At 43.4% G+C, this 20621-nt stretch overlaps 1 protein-coding gene across 1 annotated transcript in view; it reads right to left on the bottom strand.

Moving 5' to 3' along the window:
• The window catches only part of FBXO43 (F-box protein 43), a 53393-nt gene that overhangs the window by 1091 nt on the left and 31681 nt on the right, over positions 1-20621 (bottom strand). Inside the window, exons 2-4 of the mRNA XM_069731650.1 lie at positions 14449-15932; positions 3596-3698; positions 1435-1620 (exon numbers count right to left, since the gene is read on the bottom strand). Of these exons, the coding sequence (XP_069587751.1) occupies positions 1435-1620; positions 3596-3698; positions 14449-15932 (1773 nt within the window). The remainder of the gene's footprint in view (positions 1-1434; positions 1621-3595; positions 3699-14448; positions 15933-20621) is intronic.

The following is a 20621-nucleotide window of genomic DNA, read 5'->3' on the forward strand; positions in this document are numbered from 1 at the left end:
ATAAAATTGCTCTTGGAACAAAGGGGAGAAAAATCAGTGAGCTGCAAGAAGGACCTACCGTATATACACGAGTATAAGCAGACCAGAGTATAAGCCGACCCCCCTAATTTTGCCACAAAAAACTGGGAAAACTTAATGACTCGAGTATAAGCCTAGGGTGGTAAACGCAGCAGCTACCGGTAAATGTCAAAAGTAAAAATAGATACCAATAAAAGTAAAATTAATTGAGACATCAGTAGGTTAAGTGTTTTTGAATATCCATATTGAATCAGGAGCCCCATATAATGCTCCATACAGTTTATGATGGCCCCATAAGATGCTCCATATTAAAATATGCCCCATATAATCCGGCATAAAGGTTAATAATGGCCCCATAAGATGCTCCATAGACATATTTGCCCAATATAATGCTGCACAAACCTTGATTATGGCCCCATAAGATGCTCCATACAGACATTTGCCCCATATAGTGCTGCACAAACGTTATGGCCCCATAGATGCTCCATACAGACACTTGCCCCATTTGCTGTTGCTGCGATAAAAAAAAAAAAAAAAAAAAAATCACATACTCACCTCTCCGTCGCTCAGGCCTAGGGCACTTTCAATATTCACCTGACTTTGTTCCGGCGCCGCTCCGTCTTCAGCGTCTTCTGCACTGACGTTCAGGCAGAGGGCGCGCACTAACCACGTCATCGTGCCCTCTGACCTGAGCGTCACTGCAGAAGACGAAGACGGAGCGGCGCCCGGAATGGGGAGCAAGTGAATATTGTGCAGCGCTCCCCACCCAGTTATACTTACCTGCTTTTGTTGAATGGATAGATATGTTATTGATATGCAAATAATGAAAACAATGGAATCAATTTTTAAAACATCTCGATTTACTCAGTATCAAGTATGAGCGCCACTTGCAGAAATACACGTCTTGGCTGCTATCCAAGAGTTTATGGATTTCTCCAAAGTGTCACAAGAGTTGTTTTTTTTCAACACGATAACAGGTCACATTTCTTGTTACTGTGAGCAGTCTGCAAGGTATTAACGTGCTACCATGGCCTGCAGTGTCTTCAGACTTTATTATCTGGGATGTTCCTGCTCGCCAATTGCAAATGGAGCTGCCAGCAGCAGATCTTGATGATTTGCTCAAGTCCATTCAGAACATTTTTCAGACAACGATTAGTAACCTCAGTGATGGCAGCCAAAGTGGGTAAGTGCGGGGATTTCTGCATTTGGCATTCATACTTTACAGTATACTGAATCAAGAGGTTTTGAGAGGGTTTTTCTTTCACAATTTGCATATCATTAACATGTCTATCCATCCTGTGATTTCCATAATTCCACTTTTCCTTTTTGGTGTTGTAGTTTCAATGTTGTGGAGTGTATAACGCTAGTACATGCACAGCACAAACACCTTGAGTATCAACCAGCAAAACCACTGACCTTTACATATTCTTGTTGTTTGCTTGCAGACTGAAGAATGGGAGCAGTGTCTTTTGGTGTGAAAATCCCACAAGAAATTGGGGTGTGAAATACAGATCCAGCTTGTGCTTGAACTGATTTCAGAGCAGATCTGTTAAGGAGATTTAATCTGGTTCCAGAATCTTCAGAGGAGAAAATGCATCCTTGCTAGGAAAGTTAAGAACAATTAAAACTAGATGAATGGTTGGGACTATGTTGATTGTATTTATTGCACTTTTCCCACCATATTTAGTGAATATAGTAACATATCCTATTAAAAACCATCTGCAGTAGTGAACATGAGCTCAGTGAGCTTAAGGGTATGTGCACACAATGTGGATTTTGCTGCAGATCCGCAGCAGTTTCCCATGAGTTTACAGTTCAATGTAAACCTATGGAAAACCAAAAACGCTGTGCACATGCTGCGGAAAAAAACGCGTGCGGAAACGCAGCGATTTACATTCCGCAGCATGTCACTTCTTTCTGCGAATTCCGCAGCAGTTTTACAGCTGCCCCTATGGAAAACCGCAGTTGTAAAACCGCAGAAAAACCGCGGTAAATCTGCAGCAAAAACGCGTTTTTTGCCCAGCAGATTTATCAAATCTGCTGCGGCAAAATCCGCAGTGGCCAAGAATACGTGTGCACATACCCTCAGTGAATGAGCTTAGATGGTTATGCAGATGTGTGGGTGTTACTTATATCTTTAAAGGGAACCTGTCACCCCGTTTTTTCAGATTGAGATAAAAATACTGTTAAATAGGGCCTGCGCTGTGCGTTACAATAGTGTATGTAGTGTACCCTGATTCCCCACCTATGCTGCGAAATACATTACCAAAGTCGCCGTTTTCGCCTGTCAATCAGGCTGGTCAGTGGTGGTGTGCGCATGTCCCAGTGCCGAATCCACTTGCGCGCACGTGAAGAAACAGCGCCACGATCTGCGCTATTACGGTCTTCGGTGGGGGCGGCCATCTTCCTGGGGCCGCGCGTGCGCAGATGGAGTGCTCTGCTGCACGGGGCTTCAGGAAAATGGCCGCGGGATGCCGCGCGTGCGCAGAAGAGATCGCGGCGGCCATTTTCCTGAAGCCGAGTATGCAAACTCGGGAATCAGGGTACACTACATACACTATTGTAACGCACAGCGCAGGCCCTATTTAACAGTATTTTTATCTCAATCTGAAAAAACGGAGTGACAGGTTCCCTTTAACTTAAATGAACAATAATTTGAGCTAAATGGTGGCCACATATCTTAGTTGTTGGCCTACTCCTCCCTCGCTATACACTTTTTCTTGGCAAACAAATAGTAACAATAATCTGCCTCCACTATCAGCAGCTCATCCCCCTGAGAACAAAGGATTAGACTTGTTGAAATTCAAGATGTTGAATATATATATATATATATATATATATATATATATATATATATATATATATATTATATAATTTTAGACATTTGTCATCCATGCTGTAGCTACACCTATGTAAGTGTGGTAAGAAACTTACAGTACCAGTCACCATTTTTCAGTTCAATTCTGTTTTCTTCTCACCCGACATCTATATGTAAGCCGGAAGTTGCTTACAATGAAAGTCTATGGAACATCCTTCTGACGCTCCATAGACTTACTACCGTACATGGTAAAAGCCACTTCCACCTCAGAGCTCAGTGTGAGCCAGAATAGAATTTATGAGAAGCTAGTAAACGGGATTGGAAGTGCTTCTTTGAGACGCAGTTCCACGGTGAGAACGGGGTAGGGGAGCAGACAGGCTCAGACATGGAAAGTCCCACACAATATGTGACTATATGGTTTGGATTCTTGCCAAATAGGAGGTGAAAACACCATCTAGAAGGAGCAGGAACTGGTTAGTGAAACACCACAGCAGCAAAGCTTCTGTGAGCCTTGTTTTGATAAGGGGGCATGGTGGAGTCAGATTCATTTTATGGATGTAAAATGTGTTGAATGAGGTACACCACAACTTGTCATGACTTAAGCAATTGTCACCATGTCCTGTCCCCTCTACAGCTCCTCCCATTTTGGCTGAGCCAGACAAAACTGGTGTGAAACCACTAAAAGTTGCTAAATTTTGCGACATAGTAAAGTGTTTTATGCCAGTTTTCTGATGATTAGGTGAATAAAGTACTCATTACCTCGATTTCGACTTTGACCTTCTTCAGGAACGATATTCTTCTTTGATAAGCACCTTTATCTTGAATTATCATTTCACGCCATTCCTTACTAACTTTCCAAATGCTAATAAGTATAAAAAATAAAAAAAATGCATATACTAAGTTTAATATACATAAAAAAAATATATAAAACAGTAAGCTGTGTATTAGGACAAACAGACTTCCAACAGCAGGGAGAAATTGTAATCCCAACATTAAAAATTCATCTGAAAACATCTATACACTACTCAAAAGGTCTTCGGCTAGGACTGGCATTATAAGTAATGGATAACACCTTGACATGCCAACAAGTGACGGCACTGCTCAGAAAATGTATTTTTTTTCCTGTAGTCTGGTAGTGTAGTCATCGTACTGGCTACATGGGAGGACAGACCCAAAACCCTCAATAATTAAATGTTGAGCAATGTAGGGGTTAACGAGAATCTGTCCCCATATTTAAGCAATCTAATCTATTAATATATTGCCCAGAAGATAATGCGTCTGCACTTCATTATCCTACATATCACCTCCTACAGCATCACTCTGTCCCTGTGACATTGAATGCTCGTCCAGAAATATCACGCGCGCACATTCCACCTCCCAGCGTTCCACCCTCCTATGGGCATAGGCTTTACGTTCCCTCTGTGCCGGCGAGTCTCTGGTACTTGTGTAGTGCAAGGTTTCAGCGCACCAGAGAGTTTGGAGCAGAAACACCAGTGACTGACTGGCACCTGAGCAGAAGGAACGTGAAGCCTATGCCCATAGGAGCACAGAACACTGAAGATGAATGTCGGGAGATGGAATCTGCATGCACAAGATTTCCTCAGGTGCACCCAACCTCACAGGGACAGAGTGACGCTGCAACATGGTAACAGTTTTCAAGGTTCAAGGAAGACTAGTGTTATGTTTGCTAATGACAGGTGTTATGAAGGCAATCCAGAAACACAGTGTGCTTAGCGATCAGAGCGCACACAGTGATCTGACAAATACCCAAAAATACAAGAACGAGCTCTGAGACGTGGAAACTCTGTAGACTGCACACCTGATCCTATCCTAAACACAACTAAAAGCGGCTGTGGATTGCGCCTAACAACTACCTAGGCAACTCGGCACAGCCTAAGAAACTAGCTAGCCTGAAGATAGAAAAATAGGCCTGACTTGCCCCAGAGAAATTCCCCAAAGGAAAAGGCAGCCCCCCACATATAATGACTGTGAGTAAGATGAAAAGACAAAACGTAGGGATGAAATAGATTCAGCAAAGTGGGGCCCGATATTCTAGGACAGAGCGAGGACAGAAAAGCGAACTTTGCAGTCTACAAAAAACCCTAAAGCAAAACCACGCAAAGGGGGCAAAAAAAAACCACCGTGCCGAACTAACGGCACGGCGGTACACCCTTTGCGTCTCAGAGCTTCCAGCAAAACAAAAGACAAGCTGGACAGAAAAAAAGCAACAAAAAAGCAAAAAGCACTTAGCTATACAGAGCAGCAGGTCACAGGAACAATCAGGAGAAGCTCAGATCCAACACTGAAACATTGACAAGGAGCAAGGATAGCAGCATCAGGCGGAGTTAAGTAATGAAGCAGTTAACGAGCTCACCAGAACACCTGAGGGAGGAAGCTCAGAAGCTGCAGTACCACTTGTGACCACAGGAGTGAATTCAGCCACAGAATTCACAACAGACTAGTCCATCTAGTTCATCCCATATCCTAACCTAACATGTTGATCCAGAGGAAGGCAAAAAAAAAAAAAAAACCCATGTGGCAAACAGTAGGCTCCACATTGGGGAAAAAAATTCCTTCCTGACTCCACATACGGCAATCAGACTAGTTCCCTGGGTCAACGCCCTATCAAGGAATCTAGTATATATACCTTGTAACATTAAACTTTTCAAGAAAGACATCCAGTCCCTTCTTAAATTTTAGTAATGAATCACTCATTACAACATCATACGGCAGAGAGTTCCATAGTCTCACTGCTCTTACAGTAAAGAATCCGCGTCTTATTATGCTTAAACCTTCTTTCCTCCAGACTTAGATCTGAGACAGGGACAAGGTGGCATCCTCTGAGTAAAAGCATCATTAGAAAGGTCTTTGTACTGTCCCCTCATGTATTTATACTTTGTAATAAGATCACCCCTTAGCCTTCGTTTTTCCAAACTAAATGGGGACATGACACATAGGATAATGAAGTGCGGAGGCAGGGCTATCTTCTGGGCAGTGTTCTTCCCATAGCCTGGAAGAACTCATTTACATAATTGGTTAAAAGCAGATTTCTCAACAAGGCATATGGTATGAGGCATACATGAGCAGTCTAACCTGTATGCCCGTATTAGTGAGTTAGATTTGATAGATCAAATGTGGTGACAGATTCCCTTTACAACCTATGACATACAGTGGGGCAAAAAAGTTTTTAGTCAGTCAGCAATAGTGCAAGTTCCACCACTTAAAAAGATGAGAGGCGTCTGTAATTTACATCATAGGTAGACCTCAACTATGGGAGACAAACTGAGAAAAAAAATCCAGAAAATCACATTGTCTGTTTTTTTTTAACATTTTATTTGCATATAATGGTGGGAAATAAGTATTTGGTCAGAAACAAACAATCAAGATTTCTGGCTCTCACAGACCTGTAACTTCTTCTTTAAGAGTCTCCTCTTTCCTCCACTCATTACCTGTAGTAATGGCACCTGTTCAAACTTGTTATCAGTATAAAAAGACACCTGTGCACACCCTCAAACAGTCTGACTCCAAACTCCACTATGGTGAAGACCAAAGAGCTGTCAAAGGACACCAGAAACAAAATTGTAGCCCTGCACCAGGCTGGGAAGACTGAATCTGCAATAGCCAACCAGCTTGGAGTGAAGAAATCAACAGTGGGAGCAATAATTAGAAAATGGAAGACATACAAGACCACTGATAATCTCCCTCGATCTGGGGCTCCACGCAAAATCCCACCCCGTGGGGTCAGAATGATCACAAGAACGGTGAGCAAAAATCCCAGAACCACGCGAGGGGACCTAGTGAATGAACTGCAGAGAGCTGGGACCAATGTAACAAGGCCTACCATAAGTAACACACTACGCCACCATGGACTCAGATCCTGCAGTGCCAGACGTGTCCCACTGCTTAAGCCAGTACATGTCCGGGCCCGTCTGAAGTTTGCTAGAGAGCATTTGGATGATCCAGAGGAGTTTTGGGAGAATGTCCTATGGTCTGATGAAACCAAACTGGAACTGTTTGGTAGAAACACAACTTGTCGTGTTTGGAGGAAAAAGAATACTGAGGAATACTGAGTTGCATCCATCAAACACCATACCTACTGTAAAGCATGGTGGTGGAAACATCATGCTTTGGGGCTGTTTCTCTGCAAAGGGGCCAGGACGACTGATCCGGGTACATGAAAGAATGAATGGGGCCATGTATCGTGAGATTTTGAGTGCAAACCTCCTTCCATCAGCAAGGGCATTGAAGATGAAACGTGGCTGGTCCTTCAACATGACAATGATCCACAGCACATCGCCAGGGCAACGAAGGAGTGGCTTCGTAAGAAGCATTTCAAGGTCCTGGAGTGGCCTAGCCAGTCTCCAGATCTTAACCCTATAGAAAACCTTTGGAGGGAGTTGAAAGTCCGTGTTGCCAAGCGAAAAGCCAAAAACATCACTGCTCTAGAGGGGATCTGCATGGAGGAATGGGCCAACATACCAACAACAGTGTGTGGCAACCTTGTGAAGACTTACAGAAAACGTTTGGCCTCTGTCATTGCCAACAAAGGATATATTACAAAGTATTGAGATGAAATTTTGTTTCTGACCAAATACTTATTTTCCACCATAATATGCAAATAAAATGTTAAAAAAACAGACTGATTTTCCGGATTTTTTTTTCTCAGTTTGTCTCCCATAGTTGAGGTCTATCTATGATGTAAATTACAGACGCCTCTCATCTTTTTAAGTGGTGGAACTTGCACTATTGCTGACTGACTAAATACTTTTTTGCCCCACTGTATCTATCTACTATATAATTGTCTAAGGGTCACTTCAGTCTGTCTGTCTTTCACTGATATTCATTGGTCGCGTCCTCTGTCTGTCCTGGAAATCCAAGTCGCTGATTTGCCACGACCAATCAGCGACGGGCACAGTCCGGAAGAAAATGTCCGCTCCTTACTACCCGCAGTCAGTGGCCAGTGCCCGCATACTCCTCTCCACTCACACAGGGTTAATGCCGGCGGTAACGGACCGTTACCGTCGCTATTAACCCTGTGTGTCCCCAACCTTTTACTATTGATGCTGCCTATGTGGCATCAATAGTAAAAAAAATGTAATGTTAAAAATAAAAAAACCTGCTATACTCACCCTCCGTTGTCCGCTGAGCCGCTCGCGCCTGCCGCCATCTTCCGCTCCCAGCGATGCATTGCGAAATTACCCAGAAGACTTAGGTTACGTTCACATTTGCGTTGTTGGGCGCAGCGTCGTCGACGCAACCCACAACGCATATACACAACGCTGCGTTTTTTGATGCAAGCGTTGACATAAAATAGTAATGTTCATGAATTTTGGCGCAGGGAAAACGCTACAAGTAGCGTTGTCTGCGCCCTGTCTGGTGCATTAAATTGACGCAATACAACGCATACCGGCGCATGTCCATGCGCCCCCCATGTTAAAGATCGGGGCGCATGACGCATGCGTCGGCGACACTGCGCCCAACAACGCAAATTTGAACGTAGCCTTAGCGGTCTCGCGAGACCGCCAAGTCATCTGGGTAATTTCGCAATGCATCCTGGGAACGGAAGATGGCGTGACTGGGCAATATACTACGTGGCTCTGTGCTGTATGCTACGTCGATGAGCAATATACTACGTGACTGGGCAATATACTACGTGACTGGGCAATATACTACGTCGATGGGCAATATACTACGTGACATGCATATTCTAGAATACCCGATGCGTTAGAATCGGGCCACCATCTAGTACATTATAAATCACCTCCCTCCATTTGATGTGGGCTCTGTCGCTGAGCCCGCATCTTTTCATGGACAAGACAGCAGATCTGTCCAGCCGCAGGTGAAAATCTCGATCCACCCGCGGCTGTTAGCATGTTAAAAGCCACTGTCAATCTCTCACAGCTGCATTTAACATGTACGTGCCAGAAGCATGTCACAAAATCGTAGCCGGCGTTCATAACAGATGATGATTTCTGCTACACATAGCAAGGCTGAAGCTCTGCTATGGGTAGCACAAGCGATCAGGAGATCACAGCTCCAAGTCTCCTAAGTAGACTATTGAAGGCCGGTTTCACACGTCAGTGGCTCCGGTACGTGAGGTGACAGTTTCCTCACGTACCGGAGACACTGACTCATGTAGACACATTAAAATCAATGTGTCTCTGCACATGTCAGCGTGTTTTCACGGACCGTGTGTCTGTTTGAAAAACACAGACATGTCAGTGTTTGTGGGAATGCACGGATCACACGAACACATTAAAGTCAATGTCTCCATGTAAAACACGTACCGCACACGGATGCTGTCCGTGTGCCGTGCAGGAGACAGCGCTACTGTATGCGCTGTCCCCCCCACGTGTGGTGCTGAAGCTGGAATTCATCCCTTCTTCCCAGCAGCGTTCGTTGGAGAGAAGGAATGAATAATCTTTTTTTTTTTTTTTTTACTTTCCCCTTAAAAATAAAGTTTGTGCGTCCCCTCCCGCCTCCCACCTCCTTACCCCCCGCTTGCCAGGAAATGCTCACCGACACCCAGCTCCAGCGATGTCTCCTCACTCGCTCACACAGGGCCTGCCGCCGGCGCTGAGAGGAGACATCGCTGGACCTGGGTGCCGGTGAGTATTTCCTGGCAAGCTGGAGGGGGGGGGGGGGGGGGGGGGCGCAGAGGGGGATGGGAGGCGGGAGGGGGACGCACAAATTTTATTTTTAAGGAGAAAGAAAAAAAAAAAGATTATTCATTCCTTCTCTCCAGCGAACGCTGCTGGGAAGAAGGGATGAATACCGGCTTCAGCACCGCACGCAGGGGACAGCGCTTAACTGTAGCGCTGTCTCCTGCACGGTCCGTGTGGTCCTCAGTCGGCACACGGCTGCCGCACGTGTGCCACACTGATGTGCTATGTAAGCACACGGACACGGATAATTCCGGTACCGGAATTATCTGGACATGTGGGACAGGCCAAGGAAAGTGAAAAGTTAAAAAAAAAAAAAAGTTCAAATCCTCCCTTTTGCCCCATTCAAAATAAAACACTAACAATATCAAAAATACACATATTTGGCATTGCTGAATTCAGAAACGTCAGATATCAAAATCTAAAAATAATTAAGCCAAATGGTAAATGGCATAATGAAAAAAAAAAAAAAAAAAATCAAAGCCAGAGTTAGTTTTGTGGTCCCCGAAAAATTGCAATAAAATGCAGCAGGCAATCAAAACATTATATCTACCCCACAATGGTATGCATAAAAACGTCAGCTTGAAACGCCTGGAGGTAACGTCAACGCAGGAACGCGGCCAGGTAAGGAGAACGTTTTTTTTATTGAAAGCGTCAAGCCGCAATGTTTCGTCGGCAGGATGGAGACATATGGGGCAGGATAGGGAGATCATATGGGGCAGGATGGGGGAGCTCACATGGGGCAGGATGGGATATAATGGAATGGAATGGATACTCATGAGGGCAGGATGGGAGAACATTTGGCTGGAGCCAGGAATGAGATACACAGGAGCCAGGATGGGGGATATTATTACAATAGGGGCAAATTAAAGGATATTACTGCAGTGATGTATTTATTTTATTTTTTGAGGATACTGTTTTAAATGGGAAGGGGGGGGGGGGGCGGTCCTGTTACTGTGCAGAGCGACACTGTTGCCTTTTTTTCTTCATCTGTTGCAGTGTAGAAGTTGGGAAAAAATTAAGTAACATGTTCTGCAAGTGGAGCTCTAGATAACTGTGCAGAGACAAGTCATGGCTGGAAGAAGTGATGGCGGTCTGTGCTGGATGAAATGAAAAGCGAAGATGAAGGACTTCACCTAGAGACCTCACTGCTGAGTCAGTGTGTTACCTGTACACTGACACTATGTACTATATACAGAGCTCCTGTGTACATGGTCACCAGTGATCACTATTATCTGTACACTGACACTATATACAGAGCTCCTTTGTATATTGTCAGTGGTGATCACTATTACCTGTACACAGATACTGTATACAGAGCTCCAGTATATGATGTCACCGGTGATCACTGTATTACCGGAACACAGACATTGCGTACTAAGTACAGATCTACTGTGTATAATGCCACTTATGGTGATATTCGTATTGTGTTGGTTTTTTTCTTCTATTAATGATCAGTATTGTAGTATTCAGTCACAATGTGGTGGTAATTAGTGATGAGTGAATATACTCGTTACTCGAGATTTCCCGAGCACGCTCGGGTGTCCTCAGAGTATTTTTTTAGTGCTCGGAGATTTAGTTTTCCTGACCTTAGCTGAATTATTTACACCTGTTAGCCAGCTTGATTACATGTGGGGATTCCCTTGCAACCAGGCAACCCCCGCATGTACTTATGCTGGCTAACAGATGTAAATCATTCAGCTGCGGCGATGAAAACTAAAATCTCCGAGCACTAAAAAATACTCGGAGGTCAAATCTCGATTAACGAGTATATTCGCTCATCACTAGTGGTAATACTTTGTCCGGCCATGATGTAGCGATATTTGTTCCTTGTATGTGCTATTTGGTCACTATGTGGTGGTAATATGTGGTCTGGTCATGGTGCGGTGGTATTTGTCCCTTGTATGTGATATTAGTGGTCATTTTAAAAATTGAAAAATAAAAAGATATACCTAAATTGTATTGCACATTTTCACAAGTGTTTAATAGGTTACAGTAGAGTAGGGACCGACCAAAAGAGTGTACGTTGTCGTGCTGGCAGATTAAAAATATCTTTTGGCCAAAACAAAAGCTGCTGGCTATACAGTGCCTTGCGAAAGTATTCGGCTCCCTGGAACTTTTCGACCTTTTCCCACATATAATGCTTCAAACAAAGATACCAAATGTAATATTTTGGTGAAGAATCAACAACAAGTGGAACACATTTGTGAAGTTGAACGAAATTTATTGGTTATTTTACATTTTTGTGGAAATTCAAAAACTGAAAAGTGGGGCGTCCAATATTATTCGGCCCCTTTAACTCAACACTTTGTTACGCCACCTTTTGATGCGATTACAGCTGCAAGTCGCTTGGGGTATGTCTCTATCAGTTTTGTACATCGAGAGACTGAAATTCTTTCCCATTCTTCCTTGGCAAACAGCTCGAGCTCAGTGAGGTTTGATGGAGATCGCTTGTGAACAGCAGTTTTCAGCTCTTTCCACAGATTCTCGATTGGATTGAGGCTGGATCTTGACTTGGCCATTCTAACACCTGGATACGTTTATTTGTGAACCATTCTACTGTAGACTTTGCTTTATGTTTGGGATCATTCAGTCAACTTCACAACTGTGTTCAACTTGTTGATTCTTCACCAAAAAAATTACATTTTGTATCTTTATGTTTGAAGCACGATATGTGGGAAAAGGTTGAAAAGTTCCAAGGAGCCAAATACTTTTGCAAAGCACTATGTGTGATCTGGTGATGGGAACTGTTAATGAGTGATTGGTTAGAAGTGGAGTTTTCCAAGACAGCGGATGGGACTGGACATTTCAAGGGGTAGAGGCGGGGCTGTGGTGGAGCCTGGGTGGCGTTTCAAGGGGGCCCCATAAATTTTGCCAGCATGGGGCCCCGAAATTCCTAGTGGCAGCCCTGTGGAGAATCATAGTTGCAGGTTAGTTTTAGCATTTGGTGAACATGGTAAATAAAACCCAAAAAAACAATTGCACTTATTTTGCAATTTCACAACACTTGGATTTTTTTCCCCAGTGCCATTACACAATATGGTAAAATCAATGGCGTCATTCAAAAGTACAACTCATACCGCAAAAAACAATCTTCCCACAGCCATATTGATGGAAAAATTAAAAAAAAAAAAAAAAGTTATGGCTCTGGGAAGAAGGGGAGCAAAAACCTAATGCACAAAAACAGAAAATACCAAGGTGATGAAGGGGGTCTACGAAAGTGCTCCAGACTTATTCTTCTACCTGTCATTATCCTGGTTCCAACCCATTTCCTTACCTGTTCCTCTTCCAGGGTATGGAATAGCCCCATATCAAGAGTATGGAAGTCCACCCATGGGCTATACAGGGCTGTTTAAGGTTATGTGCATATATTCATTATTCGCAGCATAAATATTTGCTGCAAATACTGATGTATTAGTAGAAAAACAAAACTGCATAAAATACAAGCGCTTTTGAAGCATTTCCCCATTCATTAATGTGTGTGCCATCTTCAGCAAAATCACTGAAATAATCGACATGCTGCAGATTTAAATCTGCTGCAAATCTGCTCAGAAAAGTTAAGCAATGTGTTTATGAGACTTTATTAATCTCATTTACTTTACTGGTACTAGCAAATTCTTCAGGTTTTGTGACAAAACGGAGCAGAAAAAAAAAAATGCAATAGTGATGTGTGCACAGATCCTTAGGTTTCTACTTGCTCTTCCCTCAGCAGCTTGGGTCCTAGTTCGTCTGAGTTCACTGGTGGAAGCCATCTATCAATTGCATTGTGGATGCTTGGAGGGTGAAATCGCAGCAGGAGGGAGAGGGCTAGCTGAACTGCTAGTTTGCGGAGCTCAGCTCTCAATACTAATGAGGAGTTGTTGAAATCACAGTGTAAGGGTATGTGCACACGTAGTTTGGAGCTCTGCGGATTTTTCCGCAGCGGATTTGAGAAATCTGCAGGTAAAAGGCACTGCGTTTTACCTGCGGATTCCTATTATGGAGCAGGTGTAAACCGCTGCGGAAATAGCACAAAGAATTGACATGCTGCAGAAAGTAACCTGCAGCATTTCTGCACGTTTTTTTTCCGCAGCATGGGCACTGCGGATTGCGTAAAAGTTAAAAAAACAAAAACAGTACATACTCACATTCCGATGTCTGTCACGTCCCCCGGCGTCAGCTTCCCGCACTGACTGTCAGCGCCGGCTGGCCGTAAAGCAGAGCACAGCGGTGACGTCACCGCTGTGCTCTGCTTTACGGCCGGCGCTGACACAGTCAGTGCGGGAAGCTGACGCCGGGGGACGTGACAGACATCGGAATGTGAGTATGTACTGTTTTTGTTTTTTTAACTTTTACAATGGTAACCAGGGTAAATATCGGGTTACTAAGCGCGGCCCTGCGCTTAGTAACCCGATATTTACCCTGGTTACCCGGGGACTTCGGCATCGTTGAAACTGTCTTCAACAATGCCGAAGTCTTTCCCCTGATCGTCGGTCGCTGGAGAGAGCTGTCTGTGTGACAGCTCCCCAGCGACCACACAACGACTTACCAACGATCACGGCCAGGTCGTATCGCTGGTCGTGATCGTTGGTAAGTCGTTTAGTGTAACGGTACCTTTAGGCCATCAGTCTGCAAGGCAAATCTGCCCTACCAGCATGCCAAGTCCAAGCGCCTCTTCTCGCTCCTGTGAGGCCTCACTCACATAAGCCCACATAGTATCCAATTTAAGAAAATACTCTTGTATATTGGTAAAGTGTGCAAAAAAACTGAATGTGGTGCCATCAAGCGTTCATGATGAATCAGGTCTTCAGTCCTTGCAAAGGACTTCTCCACTCGACCCTTCACTGTGACTAGAGATACAAGAAATTTTGCACTAAATGGGGGCCCATTTTTTAAGAATTTAGATAAAATTACTTTAGTACCAATTGCATGCAAGATTTTGAAAATAAACCCCCTTCCCTCCTCATTTACCTGCAAATACTTTCCACGTTCAAAACTTTAAATATAAATGCTATTATATGCTTCAAATTTCTGTATTTCAACTCTGATAAAATATCTATTGCTTCCAAACCCATTTTCCGGCCAATGAGTCTAGTCAGTTCATCTTCAGATCCATCTGAATAATCCAGACTGCCCAAAAGTTCCTGTACGGTGGCTTGTTGAGCCCTTTTCCGGGTGCTTCTTACTAGCATATCACGAACTACCCGCAAGGCAGGCGTGCCCGTTAAATCATCAACCTTTAGGAGAGAACTGTTTGCGCTCTCGTCAAAACTGAATTCACTTTCCTCGGTTACAGAGTTCCTTGACACTTTTGATTTGTACAATGAACTCAATATCTGAGTTTCCTTAATTTCTTCCTCGACATCTGACTGAGAGCCTCGTTCACGCAGGGTTGATAATCTCCTGCATCGATCTAGTTTCCGCAGACGAATTTTACTATGAGTGGATTTAGGGCCTTCTTTTTGCTTCTGAATAAGCTCCTGAAAAGAGCCTTCATGATCACTTATAGAGTCTTGCGACTTGTCCAGGCTAAGCGAATGAAAAGCACTGTCCTCCGTTATCAAATTTTCTAGATCCGTTACTGGCGTGCAAGTTGGGGTACATAAATTAAATTGAAAACTTGCAGCAAGGTTACTAACGGGAGTCTGAAAAGCTTCTTTGGCATCTGAAATTAAGATGCGTGAAGGGGTGACATGCAATTCTGTAATGTTTCCTTCATCACTGCTCAGAATGCTGTCGTAAGGCGATTCTGTGGAGTGATGAACTGGAGACAGGTTTTCAACCTCTGGAAAAGGAAGAGCGTCTCCTTTACATTCATCTACGGTAGAACTCCTCTGCTGGGCAAAAGACAGTCTCCACTTTTTACATGACATGCTAGAATCACTTTCTGTTTTTAATGTGCTTGTTGCTATTGGTTTGTAGGCCACATCTCTTGGGGAGATGTTATTGGAAAGGCCTGCCTCAAAACTAGGAACTCTTTGAAATTTTGTCTCTTTTTCCAACATTTCAGCAGAACTGTCTGAAGCTTCAAAATCCAAATTTCCACCAGATGTTGCCTTAGAAAGAAGGAGTCTGCGTCTCAATGAGAAGTCTTTTTTAGCAGCTCTTGGCGTTTCATATATATCTGTAGCCTGACTACTGTACTTTGAGCGTGCTCTAGGCTCCAGAAAGATTTTACGTATTGGAGAGCATTCCAAAGTAGGGTCTACATTTTCAGAGTTTTCCAAGTCTTCTGATGGAGTTCCACTAATTAATGAATCACTGCTCCTTTCTCCTGAGTCCGAGCTGAATACCTTAAGAGATTCATTGTATCCACTATCTTGAGATAAATACATGAGGCGGTTTCTGTAGTCAACATGCTTCTTTGAACCTGCTACATAACTTGCTTGATTCACAGCAGGACTGTCCAAAACAGATCTTTTGTATGCCATTTCTGATTTCTTTCTTCTGTAAGCCTGTAAAACAGGTTTGACCAATATTACATTTGTTGTAAAAGATGTCAATTATAGAAAAGAAAATAGTAAAGATTTCAATCGACCTAATAAGGTATGTGATTACTTGTATTGCTCAAGTACAAGCAGCATCGCTGCACAAAAACTCCTAAATAGAAGTTCTGACGAAGAAAATTGGCTAAATATCCCAGCAGGTTGGCTAACTATCCCAGCAGGAGGAATAATGGCAGAATAACGGACTCAGACTTTTTATCCACTGAAAGTTTCCATTCATATTCTTCATTAGGGAAGTATCCGGAATTACAATGGAACACATACTTACATGTAAACTGTTTTGCCATGCTTTTTTTTATTTATTTTTTATTTACAGTAGCTTTAGATTTTTTTTCCATATAAAGCTTAGTGTATATTAAAAAGTTCTGCAACTTTCTAGCAAATGGATTTATAAACAATGGGACAAATTTTTTTTTTTTTAGTCCTGCTTCTGCCCAAGTGTATCACTTTTTACAAGATATTATGCATTACATGTGCAAAAAGTTAAAATGTGCAACAAAGGGACATGCTGTGGATTTCAAATCTGCCCCATGAATGAATTGATTGATAATTTATTTTCCATATTGTTTGGAAGATATTTGATAATAAGGATCCAAAAATGTGCCAGATTGGTGATAATAGTCTGAGTGCTCAGGGCAACGTAGTTGAAAGCCCCATATTTTAGGAGAATGGGGATCAGTGTCCTATATGTGAAAGTAGGAGTGTCTAGGCACACACGTTCTAGCTCAGATAAACTATCGGATTCAGAGTATGTTCCCACAGTCAGTAAACGCTGCAGGTAGGACGCTGCGCACATACGCAGTGTCCAGATGTTACAGCATAGTGGATAGTATTTCAAGAAATCCTATGTCCACTATGCGTGCATCAGCTTCCCTGCAGAGATGGACATGTAGCACTTCTTTCCAGACCTCAAGCATGTCTATTTATCTTGTGGAGACGTGAGTCTCCACAAGATATTTCACCCATCCAATGTATTGGGCTCGGCGATTCTGCACGGTTCAATGAATACATGCAGAATCACCGGCAGTGCTTTGGAAGCAGCGGACACCTCAGGGTATGTGCACACGATCAGGAATGGCTAAGGCTACTTTCACACTTGCGTTTTTCAGCTTCCATCACAATCTGTCGATTTAAAAAATAAATAAATAAATTTGCAGGATCCTGAATTTTCCCATAGACTTGTATTAGCGACGGATTGTGACGGATGGCCATCCATTTCATCCGTCGTGCACTGGATACGTCGGAAAATAGCGGTCCGTCGTGCGGATAAAACGTTCATAGGAACTTTTTTTATGCACGTCAGAAAATCTGTCAGCGACGCATCCTGCGCTGCCCGTCGTCGGCTATAATGGAAGCCTATGGGCGCAGGATCCGTCGCTGACCGTCACACACACAGGAATCCAGCGACGTATCACGCTCTCTCTCTCGTCCCCGGATATTTCATTTCAGGAAATTTCTCCATTCAAATTGTGCGACGCATCCGTCATTACACTGGATGCGTCACACACGTTTTTTGCTATTTTCGCGACGTCCGTCGATACATCATTTTGCTGCACAACGACGTACAGCAGAAAACGCAAGTGTGAAAGTAGCCTTGGGGTATGTGCACATGTTGCAGATTTGCCTGCGGCTTTTTCGCCACTAAATCCGCAGCTCTTGGCAGAAAACGCAGGTGCGTTTTTGAAAGCCAAATAAAGATGCATTATTGAACAAAAAAAATATATATATATTGTGACATCATTTCTTGTCCAACTCACACTCCATTACACACAGATAGATAGATCTATGCATCAACCTATAGATATATGCATGGATAGATAAATCTATAGATAGATGTAGATAGATATATGGATAGTTAGGCTACTTTCACACATCAGTTTTTTTCTGTCAGGCAGGATCGGGCAAATTTTTGAAAAAACGGATCTGTTGCAAATATTGAAAAACTGATGCAACTGATCCTTTTTGAAAATGTGCATGATTTGAATGGCAAAATGCATGAAAAACCGGATTCGGAGGCCGGATTCATCATTCCACATCTCAGTTTCATACGTTTTTCGCTGGATCAGTTGCTGGGCGTTTTTTCGACGGACAGAAAAAAAACCTTCCTCTGTACGTTTTCTCCTTCCACCGGAAACAGCTTTTTTGACGGATCTGGCAAAAAACGGATGAAACGTGAGGCCATCAGGCGCAATCCGGCGCTAATACAACTCAGAAAAAAACGAATCCGGCGAAAAAAACAAAACAAACCACGGATCCTTTTTTTTTTTCCAAAACTCGCCGGATTATGCCTGACGGCAAAAACCTGATGTGTGAAAGTAGCCAGATATATTTATAGATAGATAATCTATAGATATATCTATCTATAGATAGATATAGCCATAGTTATATCTATAGATATATCCATAGACATCCATCTATAGATGTATAATTTATCCATAGATATATAATAGCAAGCATGCCAACGTACGCAGAGACGCTCAGTCTCCGCTGTGTAAATTACCCATAGACTTTCATCAGATGTGGTCAAACTGCATAATCTTCCTATCTTCCACATGCGTATTAACTAAGTTCAAGAACGCAGCTTACTACGTATACTAATTTAAATAATGGTAAATCTTGTGACACATCCAGATGTACATGACAGGAAGTGGAGGAAAGCACAGAGGTCAGTTTAATGATAAATCTATATATATATATATATATATATATATATATATATATATATATATATATATATAATTGTCTAAGGGTTTTTCCATCTGTCTGTCTGTCCTGGAAATCCCGGCTCTCTGATTGGTCGAGGCCGCCACAGCATCGACGTAGAAATCCCGCGTCTCTGATTGGTCGAGGCCGCCAGGCCTCGACCAATCAGCAACGGGCACAGCGACGATGTCATAATGGTTGCCATGGCGACGATGATGTCATAAAGGTTGCCTCGACCAATCAGCGACGGGCACAGTGTGCCGCGAATTCTGGAATCATCATTGTCCATATACTACGGGGACATGCATATTCTAGAATACCCGATGCGTTAGAATCGGGCCACAATCTAGTATATATATATCTACTATATAAAGGTGTGTGTGTGTGTGTGTGTGTGTGTGTGTGTGTGTGTGTGTGTGTGTGTGTGTGTGTGTGTGTGTGTGTGTGTGTGTGTGTGTGTGTGTGTATGTCCGGGATTGGCATCTGCATATGATATGCATGTATGATATGCATGTATGATATGCATGTATATGTCATATGTATAATTTATCATTATATGCACTCTTTGGCGCCATCGCTCTCATTCTTTAAGTCCCCCTTGTTCACATCTGGCAGCTGTCAATTTGCCTCCTACACTTTTCCTTTCATTTTTTCCCATTATGTAGATAGGGGCAAAATTGTTTGGTGAATTGGAAAGCGCGGGGTTAAAATTTCACCTCACAACGTAGCCTATGACGCTCTCAGGGTCCAGACGTGTGACTGTGCAAAATTTTGTTTCTGTAGCTGCGACGCCTCCAACACTTTTCCTTTCACTTTTTTCCCCATTATGTAGATAGGGGCAAAATTGTTTGGTGAATTGGAAAGCGCAGGGTTAAAATTTCACCTCACAATATAGCCTATGACGCTCTCAGGGTCCAGACGTGTGACACTGCAAAATTTTGTGGCTGTAGCTGCGACGGTGCAGATGCCAATCCCGGACATACACATACACACACACATTCAGCTTTATATAGTAGATATATATATATACTAGATTGTGGCCCGATTCTAACGCATCGGGTATTCTAGAATATGCATGTCCCCGTAGTATATGGACAATGATGATTCCAGAATTCGCGGCAGACTGTGCCCGTCGCTGATTGGTTGAGGCAACCTTTATTACATCATTGTCGCCATGGCAACCATTATGACATCATCGTCGCTGTGCCCATTGCTGATTGGTCGAGGCCGCCAATCAGACGCAGGATGTCTACGTCCTTTATGACATCATCGTCGCTGTGCCCGTCGCTGATTGATTGGTCGAGGCCGCCAGGCCTCGACCAGAGACGCGGAATTTCTACGTCGATACTGTGCCCGTCACTGATTGGTCGAGGCCTGGCATCGGGTATTCTAGAATATGCATGTCCCCGTAGTATATGGACAATGATGATTCCAGAATTCACGGCAGACTGTGCCCGTCGCTGATTGGTCGAGGCAACCTTTATGACATCATCGTTGCCATGGCAACCATTATGATATCATCGTCGCTGTGCCCGTTGCCGATTGGTCGAGGCCTGGCAGCCTCGACCAATCAGAGACGCGGAATATCTACGTCCTTTATGACATCATCATGCATATGTCATATGCAGTCATATGACATTGTCGCCATGGCAACCATTATGACATCATTATCGCTGTGCCCATTGCTGATTGCCGCCAGGCCTCGATCAGAGACGTGGGATGTCTACGTCCTTTATGACATCATCGTTGCTGTGCTCGTCGCTGATTGGTCGAAGCCTGGCGACCTCGACCAATCAGAGACGTGGGATTTCTACGTCGATACTGTGCCCGTCGCTGATTGGTCGAGGCCTGGCGGCGGATATTCTAGAATATGCATTATCTACATAATGGGAAAAAATGAAAGGAAAAGTGTAGGAGGCAAATTGACAGCTGCCA

The sequence above is a fragment of the Ranitomeya imitator genome, chromosome 6, assembly GCF_032444005.1.
Source record: "Ranitomeya imitator isolate aRanImi1 chromosome 6, aRanImi1.pri, whole genome shotgun sequence".
Classification (NCBI taxonomy): Eukaryota; Metazoa; Chordata; class Amphibia; order Anura; family Dendrobatidae; genus Ranitomeya; species Ranitomeya imitator.